Consider the following 15,390-nt stretch of genomic DNA (forward strand, 5'->3'; position numbering starts at 1 on the left):
AACACGATACATTAATTCCTCATTTCAAAAAAAAATAAAAAAATAAAAAAAAAATCATAATTTATAATGATTTTTTTGGGAACATCAGAGATCAGATCAAAGTTGCCCTCACTACCAAAAAACATAAGGTCTCCCTTCCCTACAAGGCAGTCATAACCTGGCCATGCGATCCCCGCTGCACACACCTTCCTAGTAACTGAGTACACCATTAGGTTGCCAGTTGCAAGGGGGTTATGTGGGTGTTAGATTGCAGTCATCCCCCTGTTAGGAATGATCAATGAGATGCAAATATTTCACCATGCGCTGCCATAGGCTGCAATGTGACTTATGGCTATAGCGGCGCTCAGACAGTATTTTGGTCGCTTTAAAAATAATGCAATTCGACCACCAGTAATAGCTGGCAATCAAATTATGTCTTTCCCCCTGAGTCCATGGCGGCTTGGAGGAGGAATAGTGATTAACGCGAGTTTTGCAAATCTCTCTCTCTCTCTCTCTAGAGATAGATAGCGAGATAGCAAGACAGCGAGATAGCAAGACAGCTAGATGGCGAGACCGCTAGACAGCGAGACAGCTAGTATAGCATGACAAGGGACAAGGATAAGAGCTCTGCCTGTGGTGGAAGGAACAGAGCCAAATGGTTGGCTTCTGTAAAATAAAGAAAAAATAAAAAGTGACAATTTGGAGCTCCAGAAACATGCAGGCTATCTAGGTATTGGCTGTTCAACTGCTCTAAGGAAGATTTTCCAAGAGACACTTCACAACAAAGTTACATGGAATTTAAGATAAACTATTATCGAATCTGCACTTGTACATTATGATAGCAAAATTTCTTATTCTGTGCTCATCTAGACACAGACTAAGGCAAAATAACCACTATTTCCAGAGTTATAATGCAAAAGTATGCTAGGAGAAACTGAAACCAGAACTTCTAACCTTAAGGGGTTTTAAGATTGAGATTAGAAAGGAAAATGAGGATTGGCTAATCTAAGCAAAGGAAAAAAGAAACAAAATTTTTTTAGAGGTTCTGTTTTAAAAGGAATCAATCAATTCCTGCTACCCCAGATCTACTTACCTGGGGCTTCCTCCAGCCCTGGCTGCCACTACATCCCTCGCTGCAGCAACACTCTCCCCTGCTGGCTCCCGGTCCCCGGCGGTGCCTCGCCAGGGCATCCTCTACTGCGCCTGCACGAGCGCCACCGTCAATCACCTCCACGTAGTCCAGAGTGTACTGCGCAGGCGCAGAACTACTGTGTGGTAGACTCCAGACTACGTGGAGATTGATAGCGGCACTTGCGCACCGTCTGGGACCAGGAGCCATCGGCTGAGAGCGGAGCTGCAGCAAGGGATGTAGTGGCAGCCAGGAGCTGGAGGGAGCCCCAGGCAAGTAGATCTGGGGGTAGCAGGATTTCATTAATGATTCCTTTAAGGATGTATACATAGTAAAGAAATCCTGACCGGAGGCAAAGCTACCTAAAGGCAAGCACAAACGTTATGTTAATGCTGGTTCCATATGCCTCTGTGCATTGTCCCTCCCTCTTAATCTCCCTGGTCTCAGTAATCATTCTTTGAAAATGTTACTTTTGCCAAAAGTCTAAATTGTCATGGACTTCTTACAGGTACCAGGGGAACAAGCAGAGGACTAGACAACACACAGAGGTATGTGGATTCCGCATGAACATACCTCTGTGCTTACTTTAGGTAGCTTTGTCTTGAATCAGGTGGCCTTTAATAATATGGCAATTAGAACAGTGAGGCCCCTTTCACACTGGTGCATTGCATTACCCTGTTTTTACCTACACCAATGAAAGTCTAGGAGGCATGCCATACCTATGCGATGCAAGTGACAATTTCACCACACGGCCGACACTAACGCAACAGCGTCTTGGTGGGTAACTTGCGCAGTGACGTGTGGTGACAGGAAGTAATGCAAGTCTGTGGCGCCGCACATATTTAAAACGGATCGCACGTATATGCGTCGCGTATGCGTGAAAATGTATTTTGACAATACACTTCCATGCAATTTTAACTTCGGCCACAGGAAGTAAGCGCTGGAGAGTCTAATTTCCTGCTCTGCTTGTGGCAGCCAAAATGGAGATTACCGTGCACTGCCGCAGTAATCTCCATAGGCCATTTTTGGCGTTGCAGTGCGATCACCTGATCGCGCTACACTGCTACCGCAGGTCGGCAGTGTGAAACCGGCCTAAGGGAACAGTAAAGGAATGGAAATACTTACCCTCGGTCTGCTCCTTTGTAAGCACAGTGATGGTAACAGTGGCTGAGCTCTGTTGTTCTACTGTGTCAGTCACCACCAACTGGAAGATGTATTGTCCATGAAGGAGATTTGAAACATGGAGAAAGGCTGGCTGATCTTCAACTGGCTGAAAAACAAAAACAAAAAATACATAAAAAAAATAAGGGGGGGAAGCAAGCAAGTGCAAGCATTATTCCATTAGCACATTCTGGGCAGCATACAAGAGAAGTGAGGCAGGAACATGCCCAGTGCAGCCATGCATACCTGACACTTCTCAACTTTTCTCTGTGATTGCTTCATGCCAAATGCAAATCAGTGGGTAATGGCACTGTGCTGGGGAAATAACTTCTGCTTAAAGGGAACCTAAACTGAGAAGGATATGGATTTTTCCTTTTAAAATACTACCAGTTGCCTGACTCTCCTGCTAAACCTGTGTCTCTAATGCTTTTAGCCACAGCCCCTCAACAAGCATGCAGATCAGGTGCTCTGGCTGAAGTCAGACTGGATTAGCTGCATGCTTGTTTCAGGTGTGATTCAGCCACCACTGCAGCCAAAGATCAGCAGGACTGCCAAGCAACTGTTACTGTTTAAAAGGAAACATCCATAGCCCTCTCAGTTAAGATTCCCTTTAAGAGGAACTCAACATCCATATAGAATGGGTATATAGTAATATATGATTAAAGGTTTTCAGACTTTAAAGTTTGAAATTCCAGAAGTGAACCAGATGCGGGGCCGGAGCATTGGGGAGTGGCTGCGCGGGCACAGGATGTCTGTGGGGGAACATTAGAAGCCCCAGGTAACTTACACTCATTTTCCCCCGACCCCCTACAGTATCCCTTTAAGAGATAACGGAGCTGATGGGTTTTTTAATATTAAGACTCAAAATCTGAAATTTGGAAGTCTGATACGCTATATACACGGTAAAAGGATTAAAACAACATGTAAACTACTTTAAAAGAAGTAAAGGCACCAAATAGTGAGTGTATTCATACTAAACATATACTTTATATACCTGTCACTATAGATAACTAAGAGCTCTTTCACATCTAGAACGTGTGCAGGAGCAGTTCTCCTGCACGCGTTATATGCCCTGCGGCGTGTCGTCGGGATGTAGCGGTGCAACGCAATCAGCGGCGGTAGTAATTCACTCGACAGGAAACGCCGGCTCCCAACGATTAAAAGCTCCCGGGTGCGTTGAACCGCAACGCACCAAAACGCAGTGTCGGATGTGAAAGGTAAAATGAAAGTCTATGGATTCATTTTACCTTAGTTAACGCAAAGTTTCGACTTTTCGTTAAACCGCAGAAAACGGGCTCTGGTGTGAAAGAGCCTTCAAGCTGTGTGTTCATCATATACATCACACAAGTCTTGTTATTTCGTAAACCTAAAACAAAGATGTCAACATGGTTTGCACTTATTAACAGCTGTGACCTGCTGAAAGCTGCTCAACCATGTTGTGAGTTGCTGAAAGAGGGAAAGGCTATAGCCAGCTCATCTTGTCCTGTTGGAATGTCTCTAGGGTGTTAAGATCAGCCACTAGAGTGCACTGGAGGTCTGTATTTCAGAGGATTATGCCACCATCAATCAGTACATAAGGGACTCTAAATTAAGCAGAATACAATACAATACCATAACATTTGTAAAGCGCTTTTCTCCCATAGGACTCAAAGCGCATAGCTGTGTTTCAGATTAATTCAGGGTTTCAGGCTGGGTTGTGTTACAGAGAAGATAGTCAGATGTTCATGAATGCCAGACTGAAAAGGTAGGTTTTCAGTTTAGACTTAAATGTTTCCAGGGATGGGGCTGTCCTGATTGGGTGTGGCAGGGAGTTCCAAAGTGTAGGGGCAGCATGACAAAAGGCTCTGTCTCCAAAGGTTTTGAGGTGGACTCTGGGGGTGACCAAGGTGTTACGTCCTTTTGATCTAAGATTGTGGGGGGTGTGATGTAGTTGCAACAAGTCCTTCAGGTATCCAGGGCCCAGATTGTGCAAGGATTTGAATGTCAGTAAGCCAATCTTAAACAGAATTCTCCATTTTATCGGTAGCCAGTGGAGTGAGCTCAGGGTTGGTGTTATGTGGCAATGGCGGGGTTGGCTCGTTAACAGCCTTGCGGCGGCATTCTGTACTAATTGCAGGCGGCGTAAGTCTTTCTTATGCAGGCCTGTGTAGAGGACGTTGCAGTAGTCTAACCTTGATGTGACGAAGGCATGAACTAGGGTTGGAAGATCCTCTGAAGGAATTAGGTGTTTAATCCTTGCAATATTCCTTAGGTGAAAGAAGGAATGTGGAAGACCACATTATTGAGTGCTTTGAAAATCACTTGCCTGGAAGTTCTATTGGTCTAGGCCTACAATAAGAATTAACAAAATGCAGAGTTTCTCAAACCTGTCTTCACGTCTCACCAACAATGTATATTTTAAAGAGATCCACACAAGTAGTTAATTTTGTTGAGGCACGAATAGGCCCATATTTAAATATGTAAAGTCTCCTACACAGTTATTGCAAAATGTGATGACAGATACTCTTCACAAAAACAAGCCCATCATTGGTCCCTGGTCCTCCTTGTCCATCTACAGGAAGCCACTGTGAAAATGCTGAACATTGTCCAATAAAAAAAAAAAAAAAAAAAAAAAAAAAGTCTTCCAAGATGGCCACCACATCATGTCCCTTCCTGTAACTCAACCACTAGGCAACTTAATCTGCTGAAGAATGGGCTTGTCCCATCAATGTTCTAATGACATCACTACTGAACATCAATTGAGGGAGCCATTTTACAGGTGTTCATTAGATTTGATGGGGTTTTTAAATCTGTTAAAATATTGTAAAATGAATGCCTCACTTACGGTAAGTCAAAAGAAAAGCATGACAACATGGCAGATGGCATTTTGTACAAAAAAAAAAAATTACTGGTAGCTGGCAGAAACCATAGCCTTCCCATATCAGGTTCAAACGTAATGCTATAGCCTCAAAATCTGTTTATTACTTTATTGTATTTATGAACCGCCAACATATTACACAGCGCTGGACAATAAATACATACAATGATACAAAGGATGACAGACGTAATAAGGTTATACAACATAGGACAACGTTATACAAGGCAAACAGGGTACAAAATACACGATAATGCGATTTTGGGCTGGTTAGGTAGGCCCAGTAATACATGTAACAGCGGTCATAGGAAAGGAGCACACGCTCATATGGAATACACTAGGGAAGGGAGGACCCTGCCAGAGGCTTATAATCTCAGCTGGCTAGTATACAGATTATTGCCCTAGATGATGGGTCACCTACAGTGGAGGAAATAATTATTTGACCCCTCACTGATTTTGTAAGTTTGTCCAATGACAAAGAAATTAAGTCTCAGAACAGTATCATTTCAATGGTAGGTTTATTTTAACAGTGGCAGATAGCACATCAAAAGGAAAATCGAAAAAATAACCTTAAATAAAAGATAGCAACTGATTTGCATTTCATTGAGTGAAATAAGTTTTTGAACCCCTACCAACCATTAAGAGTTCTGGCTCCCACAGAGTGGTTAGACACTTCTACTCAATTAGTCACCCTCATTAAGGACACCTGTCTTAACTAGTCACCTGTATAAAAGACACCTGTCCACAGAATCAATCAATCAAGCAGACTCCAAACTCTCCAACATGGGAAAGACCAAAGAGCTGTCCAAGGATGTCAGAGACAAAAATTGTAGACCTGCACAAGGCTGGAATGGGCTACAAAACCATTAGCAAGAAGCTGGGAGAGAAGGTGACAACTGTTGGTGCGATTGTTCGAAAATGGAAGGAGCACAAAATGACCATCAATCGACCTCGCTCTGGGGCTCCACGCAAGATCTCACCTCGTGGGGTGTCAATGGTTCTGAGAAAGGTGAAAAAGCATCCTAGAACTACACGGGAGGAGTTAGTGAATGACCTCAAATTAGCAGGGACCACAGTCACCAAGAAAACCATTGGAAACACATTACACCGCAATGGATTAAGATCCTGCAGGGCTCGCAAGGTCCCCCTGCTCAAGAAGGCACATGTGCAGGCCCGTCTGAAGTTTGCCAATGAACACCTGAATGATTCTGTGAATGACTGGGAGAAGGTGCTGTGGTCTGATGAGACCAAAATAGAGCTCTTTGGCATTAACTCAACTCGCTGTGTTTGGAGGAAGAAAAATGCTGCCTATGACCCCCAAAACACAGTCCTCACCGTCAAGCATGGGGGTGGAAACATTTTGCTTTGGGGGTGTTTTTCTGCTAAGGGCACAGGACAACTTAATCGCATTAACGGGAAAATGGACGGAGCCATGTATCGTGAAATCCTGAACGACAACCTCCTTCCCTCTGCCAGGAAACTGAAAATGGGTCGTGGATGGGTGTTCCAGCACGACAATGACCCAAAACATACAACAAAGGCAACAAAGGAGTGGCTCAAGAAGAAGCACATTAAGGTCATGGAGTGGCCTAGTCAATCTCCGGACCTTTATCCAATAGAAAACCTATGGAGGGAGCTCAAGCTCAGAGTTGCACAGAGACAGCTTCGAAACCTTAGGGATTTAGAGATGATCTGCAAAGAGGAGTGGACCAACATTCCTCCTAAAATGTGTGCAAACTTGGTCATCAATTACAAGAAACGTTTGACCTCTGTGCTTGCAAACAAGGGTTTTTCCACTAAGTATTAAGTCTTTTATTGTTAGAGGGTTCAAAAACTTATTTCACTCAATGAAATGCAAATCAGTTGCTATCTTTTATTTAAAGGGAAAAATTTAAAGGGAAGGTTCAAGCAAAATCAAAAAATGAGTTTCACTAACCTGGGGATTCTACCAGCCCCATGCAGCCATCCTGTGCCCTCATAGTCACTCACTGCTGCTCCAGTCCCCCGCTGGCAGCTTGCCGACCTCGGAGGTCAGCGGGCCGCATTGCATACATTTTTACGCATTCCCGCTAGTGCAGGAACATTAACACATACATTTGTACGAATTACTGGTTCAATGCGTAAATTTTTACGCATTGAACCACAAATGCGGAAAAATGTATGTGTTAATGTTCCTGCACTAGCTGGAATGCGTAAAAATGTACGCAATGCGGCCCGCCGACCTCCGAGGTCGGCAAGCTGCCAGCGGGGGACTGGAGCAGCAGTGAGTGACTAGGAGGGCACAGGATGGCTGCATGGGGCTGGCAGAAGCCCCAGGTAAGTGAAACTCATTTTTTGATTTTGCTTGAACCTTCCCTTTAAGGTTATTTTTTCGATTTTCCTTTTGATGTGCTATCTGCCACTGTTAAAATAAACCTACCATTGAAATGATACTGTTCTGAGACTTCATTTCTTTGTCATTGGACAAACTTACAAAATCAGTGAGGGGTCAAATAATTATTTCCTCCACTGTATGTGTAGCCAGAGCAAGAAGTTATGCAGGCCATTCACTACAATAAAAGAGCAGTATTTCAGCTCCAATCACTGACAATCATCCTTGCTATTTATTAAGCCTGCAGTAGTAATTAACTCACTTGTGCAAGTTAAAGAAAACCCTACATTACTAGTATAAAGGACACCGTAACTGAGAGGGATATGGAGGCTGCCATATTTGTTTTAAATCATACCAGTTTCCTGGCAGTCCTATCAATTTCTTTGGCTGCAGTATTATCTGGATCACACAGTGAAGTCCGACTAGATTAAGTCAGACTTCAGTCAGAAACCTCTGACCTGCAATGCTTGATCAGGATCTATGGCTAAAAGTTTCCGGGCAGCTTCCTATATTATGAAGCGGTGCAATTGTCCTGCAACAGGAGAGCCCAGAGCAGGACGGTTGCACCGCACCATGTCATCGTCCATATATGCCTGCGGCAGAGTGCCCTGTAATATGTATATTTGCCCCCGCTCAGTGACATACTTCCTGGCCAGCAGGAAGTAAGTCACTGGTATACCAGTCGCTCTGCGCATTTACACCGAGCCACCACCACGATTGATCGTTTACACTTCCGCTGCTTAATCCGTGCTGTGGACACTTATCATGCAGTAATGATGCAGAGTTTGCTGCGATTTCGCTACATCCATCACACCAATGTAGTGTGCAAATCTCCACAGACTTACATTGCACTTGCGACAAGATGTGGCGGGGGAGAGTTCCACGATGCAGGACATCGCGTGTAGTATTAAAGTAGCCTGAGAAGTAGAGGATCAGCAGGGCGGCCAGGCAACTGGTATTGCTTATAAGGATAAACATGGAAGCCTCCATATCCCTTTTAGCTCAGGTGTCCTTTAACGGGTATATGAGCTACTAAGTCCAACTTGGAGGATTGTTGTAAATCTCTGGGCAACACTGCAGAAACTACAGGAAGTAAAAAAGGGATAATACTGGAATATACACAGCTAAAACAGATGACAGCAAGGTGGCAGATGTAGCACAGACAGGAAAGCAGACAATTTTTTTTTAGTTTGGTCTAGCAATAGCTTCTCCTTATTGGTAAACAATCTAATGTATAATTAGATAGTTATTAAAGAACGCTATTCTGTAACTTTCCCTCCCATGTTGTTCATCCTAAATTACACTCCGCATGATCTTATTTACTATACATAGCATGCTAATCAACACATAGGTTCAAATCCAGCTCTCCCCAAACGAGTATTTCAGTTTCGTAAGGTTGCTGACGAGTTACATCACGTGCGTTCTCGTCATAACCCGACGGCTACAGAGGGAAGATTCCAACTTCTGCCAAACTGACAAGGACATGACAGTCAATTAATTGTGTATAGCCACTAGCCTACACTTTACACCTAACCAGGCTATTTTTCACAATTAAGGCCACTGCGGCTTTAAGGGCTCGCTGCAGGGCCGCACAACTCCGCACACAAGTGATTCCCCCTCCTTTTCTGCCCAGCAACAGAGCTTTCTGTTGGTGGGCTTTGATCGCTCCCAGGAGGTTGTTTTTTTTTTTTTACAGTAAATATTACAATTTGTTTTTCTTTTTTTCTATCAGCCCCTCCCTTTCCCTGCCAGCCAATCAGCGCGATCGCCTGTCATAGGCTTCAGCCTACAAGAGTCGATTGCTCTCCTGCCTCCCAGGGGGAAAGCCGTGTCACATGGCTGTCCCCCAGTACAGCGCTGCCTTAGATCGCAGAGCTGTACAGTGTTATTAGATGCCGGTTTCGCCGTCTAACAGTCTCCAACCGGTGATTGCCACTGGGAGACTGATACAAGCGGAGATGCGGGTGTAATCTCCAAATCCCCACCCTAGGAATTAACATCAATTGGCGTTAGGTGGTCCTGGGGCTGCCACCACATTCACGCCCATCGGTGTGACGCGGTCGTTAAAGGACTTACGAGGCCAAAATGTCTAAAAAAAAGCAAAGTACCTGTAAGCTGTTTAAATGCACGGAGGACGCCGTCCGCGCCCTCCGTGCAGTTCCGCGCGGACGGCGATCTCAGGAAGGGGACCCGGCGGAACTGCACGGAGGGCGCGGACGGCGTCCTCTGTGCATTTAAACAGCTTACAGGTACTTTGCTTTTTTAGACATTTTGGCCTCGTAAGTCCTTTAAGAAGTTAAAGTGAACCTGAGATGAAAGACCTCTCAGGTTCTATACTTACCTGGAGCTTCCTTATGTCCCCTTGAGGCAGCTCAGTCCCTCGTCTTCTCTGACGGCTACCATGTGCGCTCCCATCGCTGGGAGCCTTCTGTGCCTAAGTAGTAGTACTGTGCAATCCCAAAACACTCCCACCCACGGGAGCATGTCGGGGGAGCATGCGCAAACAGGCTGTGCATGCGCTGCGAAGCGCAACTCGGCCCGGTTTGTGAGTCATATTGCAGGGGATAGGAGCCACCATCAGAAAAGTTACGATTAGGTCATGAGTAAAAGCAAAAAACGGCAACAGCAGATCAAGCCTCGTCCACACACTAGATGGTTCAATCAGTTGGGGCCATACAGCCTCCTTGAGCGTTCCAGATCATCTCAGCCATGCACATTGTTCCCCTGCTTACCCCTCCCACTGGCAGCTACTCCATGACGCACCACAGTCATCACTCCTCCCTTGCCCATAGCCCGCATCATCCATACAGTACTAGGCCCAAACTGGTGCCCAAAGGATTGAGGACCAATGTCTGCAGGCAACATTTTCCGTGTGTGCAGACGTCTGTTTTCCGTGTGTGCAGAGGCACTGTATATACAATGGAGGAAATAATTATTTGACCCCTCACTGATTTTGTAAGTTTGTCCAATGACAAAGAAATGAACAGTCTCAGAACAGTATCATTTCAATGGTAGGTTTATTTTAACAGTGGCAGATAGCACATCAAAAGGAAAATCAAAAAAATAACCTTAAATAAAAGATAGCAACTAATTTGCATTTCATTGAGTGAGATAAGTTTTTGAACCCTCTAACAATAAAAGACTTAATACTTAGTGGAAAAACCCTTGTTTGCAAGCACAGAGGTCAAATGTTTCTTGTAATTGATGACCAAGTTTGCACACATTTTAGGAGGAATGTTGGTCCACTCCTCTTTGCAGATCATCTCTAAATCCCTAAGGTTTCGAGGCTGTCTCTGTGCAACTCTGAGCTTGAGCTTCCTCCATAGGTTTTCTATTGGATTAAGGTCCGGAGACTGACTAGGCCACTCCATGACCTTAATGTGCTTCTTCTTGAGCCACTCCTTTGTTGCCTTTGCTGTATGTTTTGGGTCATTGTCGGGCTGGAACACCCATCCACGACCCATTTTCAGTTTCCTGGCAGAGGGAAGGAGGTTGTCGTTCAGGATTTCACGATACATGGCTCCGTCCATTTTCCCGTTAATGCGATTAAGTTGCCCTGTGCCCTTAGCAGAAAAACACCCCCAAAGCAAAATGTCTCCACCCCCATGCTTGACGGTGGGGACGATGTTTTGGGGGTCATAGGCAGCATTTTTCTTCCTCCAAACACAGCGAGTTGAGTTAATGCCAAAGAGCTCTATTTTGGTCTCATTAGACCACAGCACTTTCTCCCAGTCACTCACAGAATCATTCAGGTGTTCATTGGCAAACTTCAGACGGGCCTGCACATGTGCCTTCTTGAGCAGGGGGACCTTGCGAGCCCTGCAGGATTTTAATCCACTGCGGTGTAATGTGTTTCCAATGGTTTTCTTGGTGACTGTGGTCCATGCTAATTAGAGGTCATTCACTAACTCCTCCCGTGTAGTTCTAGGATGCTTTTTCACCTTTCTCAAAACCATTGACACCCCACGAGGTGAGATCTTGCATGGAGCCCCAGAGCGAGGTCGATTGATGGTCATTTTGTGCTCCTTCCATTTTTGAACAATCGCACCAAGAGTTGTCACCTTCTCTCCCAGCTTCTTGCTAATGGTTTTGTAGCCCATTCCAGCCTTGTGCAGGTCTACAATTTTGTCTCTGACATCCTTGGACAGCTATTTGGTCTTTCCCATGTTGGAGAGTTTGGAGTCTGCTTGATTGATTGATTGATTCTGTGGACAGGTGTCTTTTATACAGGTGACTAGTTAAGACAGGTGTCCTTAATGAGGGTGACTAATTGAGTAGAAGTGTCTAACCACTCTGTGGGAGCCAGAACTCTTAATGGTTGGTAGGGGTTAAAAAACTTATTTCACTCAATTAAATGCAAATCAGTTGCTATCTTTTATTTAAGGTTATTTTTTCGATTTTCCTTTTGATTTGCTATCTGCCACTGTTAAAATAAACCTACCATTGAAATGATACTGTTCTGAGACTTTTCATTTCTTTGTCATTGGACAAACTTACAAAATCAGTGAGGGGTCAAATTATTTCCTCCACTGTACACATGTCCATCTCATGTCACATGTCAGTTTGGGTATCCTTTAAAGCCTTGTATACATGCTAGATAGTACAGACGAGGTGGCCAATCGGGGTTGCCTCTGCCAAGAATCTAGCATGTTTAAAGCTCCCCCACACACACTTGATGCCTCGGACAGTGATCTACAATGTCAAGAGTGTTCTCCCTCTCACCCCACCCAATCTGATGTACACCACTACATCAGAAACCCACCCCTCTGCATAGAAACAGAACATAGCAATGCATCTGTATGGCGTCTGTGACCAACTGTATCCAGAGGGATCGAGTCCTCTTCCCTCTCAGGCAACATGCTTAGAGGCTTAAGACCCTGCCAAATTATCACCTAATAAACCTCATTAGATGCATCTCTAGTTCTGGGACACATGGGCAACGCTGATCCTGAACTCTGCTACATCCCTATTTGGCCTGTAAGCATTGCTTATTTCACACCCTTGCTAGGCCTCCCATATGAATCCAAGCGCAAAATATTCTCTCCTTCCATAGAATGAAAGAAGGAATGAAAGGACAACTTGCGGCACTTTCTAGTGCCCTTTAGGTTTTGTATATTGTGGTATTTTGTGTATACCAACCACTTCTTGAGAGAATGGAAGGGAAGAAAAAATTCCCTATACAGTTTATTACTCATCTCATTACCTAGTCTCCCACCATGCAAGCCATCACTCTGGCTAAACTGTTTCAGTAATTCTTTTTATCTAGCAAGGAAAATTGTATGCAAGTTCATATATATATGTAATTTTACTATATGATTTTATGGTCAAGGGTCAGTACTGCACAGCTTAGTCTAACAATAAAGGGTTTCTGTTCGATCCACCACAGAACCAATTTCACAACTTCTAATATGACCCAAGATAGTGACGGATCACTTATCCAGTTCCGCTTTCTGCCCTATCTGCCCAGGCAGACGTTTGGTTTGTATGGTAGAATCTCGTTATAGTAAACTCTTGATATAGTAAACCTCTGGCTATAGTAAACTCCCTCCTCGGGTCCCAGCAAATGTATCTGTATAAATATACACTTTATGACCAATTCTGATATATTAAACTTCTCCTGGTCCCTTGGATTTTACTATAAAGGGATCTTACTGTAGCAGAATTTTGTACCGTATTAGCCACGTGTCAAGGGGAAAAAATGAAAATTAGTACGATTTATACATTATAGTATAGTACACATATGAATGTAGTTTATTCACCATCACCCAGTGTATAGAACTTAAAGGGAAGGTCCAAGCAAAATAAAAAAATGAGTTTCACTTTCCTGGTGCTTCTACCAGCCCTATGCAGCCATCCTGTGCCCTCGTAGTCACTCACTGCTGCTCCAGTCCCCCGCTGGCAGCTTGCCGACCTTGGAGGTCGGTGGACTGCATTGCGTACATTTTTACGCATTCCCGCTAATGCAGGAACATTAACACATACGTTTTTACGCGTTACATGTTCAATGCGCAAATTTTTACGCATTAAACCAGTAATGCGTAAAAATGTATGCGTTAATGTTCCTGCACTAGCTAGAATGCGTAAAAATGTACGCAATGCAGTCCGCAGACCTCCGAGGTCGGCAAGCTGCCAGCGGGGAACTGGAGCAGCAGTGAGTGACTACGAGGGCACAGGATGGCTGCATGGGGCTGCTAGGAGCCCCAGGTAAGTGAAACTCATTTTTTTATTTTGCTTAAAGGGGAACTGAAGAGAGGTATATGGAGGCTGTCATGTTTATTTCCTTTTTAAGCAATACCAGTTGCCTGGCAGCCCTGCTGATCCTCTGCCTCTAATACTATTAGCCATAACCCCTGAACAAGCATGCAGCAGATCAGGTGTTTCAGTGGTTCAGACTTATAAGTCTGATCTGACAAGACTAGCTGCATGCTTGTTTCTGGTTTTAATCAGATACTACTGCAGAGAAATAGACCAGCAGGGCTGCCAGGCAACTGGTATTGATTAAAAGGAAATAAACATGACAGCCTCCATATACCTCTCTCTTCAGTTCCCCTTTAAAGAGCACAACTCATATGCAACTCGTATGCATTTGGACATCATAAGGTGGCAACAGATCCCTCCTTCCCCCCCCCCCCCCCCCCATTGGCTCCCATTGTTTTGACAGATGTACTTTATAAACCCTCATGACTTTACCTCCATAACGACAGAAGTGTCCCCATCAAGCAGGTGCCATTCATAGCTTGAGATCCCTTCTTTGTCCCAGCTTTCTATGCCACTCAGAGTCACATCCTTGTTGGGTTGAGTTTTCACATCTCTGCTAACTTTTGCTACAGGTGGTTCATTTTCCCCTGAAGGAAAAACAAGAATACAACAACAGATTTAGAGCGTGCTGTGTGATTACTAGTAGAAGAATTGAGCTGCCTAGTCACATTCCAAGGGCCAACTGCATAAACATATCAGAACAGACAAAATCCTTAGCAAAAACACGGTTTTCGGTCCAGTTCACAATATAGCACACAGAGTGTGAGTGTGTAGTATTTAATTTGTTGAGTAAACTGCAATCTCTTCATTCCAGTTCTATAGGCTGCAGGCAATTTTGGCTTATTTACCTTATTCTATGTGCAGAATAAACAGCCATTTCAAAGCAATCCTGACGTAATCTGCCAGATATCTTTACTCAAGCCTGCTGCCAATGACTTAAGCATATTTCACACTGGACTTTCATAAGAACGCCTGGAGCCACATAAAGACAGTCAGCTCCTCCTATGGTTTTACTATGGAACTAATAATCTACAAAATAAAAAATGTAATTTATTGTGTATATTTGGTATCCTCCCTTCACCACCTGGATTACCTGGTGTTCAAATAGAAATGTGTGTCTGAATAGTAGTTATCCATTCACACCTTGCACATCGCATTGTAAAACCTCTGCACAGAGCATATGCACAACGCACTGCACTGAGTTTACAATTCTGATTTATAGGACCGCACAAACCTTTGCATTGTAGGATAACACACTGCTACAGGCAACTATGCAGACGGGTCACAAATTAAGGGGCCGTTCACATCACAAATGCGGATGGCCACGCATGCGAACGCACGCCATCCGCGTTTGTATGCGTTGCGTGGCTGATCCCATCACTGAAAAGTGATGGGACAGCCGCGCGTTTTCTGCAAAAAGTGCGTGCAGCATGCGTTCCCGGACCGCACAGGTCCGGAACGCATGCAGTGTGAACATCAGACAGTGCACTCTATGCACTGTCTGATGTCATGCGTGTCAGCCTCCCGCACGAGTTTCCAAAACGCGGCTGGAAACGCGTGCAATGTGAACGGGGCCTAATACATTTCTATGGGGACCTATAGCTTCTGCTTTTGTTCCAGTTTCAGCGCACATGTTCT

At 44.4% G+C, this 15,390-nt stretch overlaps 1 protein-coding gene across 2 annotated transcripts in view; it reads right to left on the reverse strand.

The window, feature by feature from the left end:
* The window catches only part of SPINT1 (serine peptidase inhibitor, Kunitz type 1), an 88,204-nt gene that overhangs the window by 24,775 nt on the left and 48,039 nt on the right, over positions 1-15,390 (reverse strand). For both annotated transcript variants that reach the window (XM_068253380.1, XM_068253379.1), the window contains exons 2-3: positions 14,185-14,339; positions 2,234-2,378 (exon numbers count right to left, since the gene is read on the reverse strand). In XM_068253380.1, coding sequence (XP_068109481.1) covers positions 2,234-2,378; positions 14,185-14,339 — 300 coding nt within the window. The remainder of the gene's footprint in view (positions 1-2,233; positions 2,379-14,184; positions 14,340-15,390) is intronic.

This window comes from Hyperolius riggenbachi, chromosome 9, assembly GCF_040937935.1.
Source record: "Hyperolius riggenbachi isolate aHypRig1 chromosome 9, aHypRig1.pri, whole genome shotgun sequence".
Taxonomy (NCBI): domain Eukaryota; kingdom Metazoa; phylum Chordata; class Amphibia; order Anura; family Hyperoliidae; genus Hyperolius; species Hyperolius riggenbachi.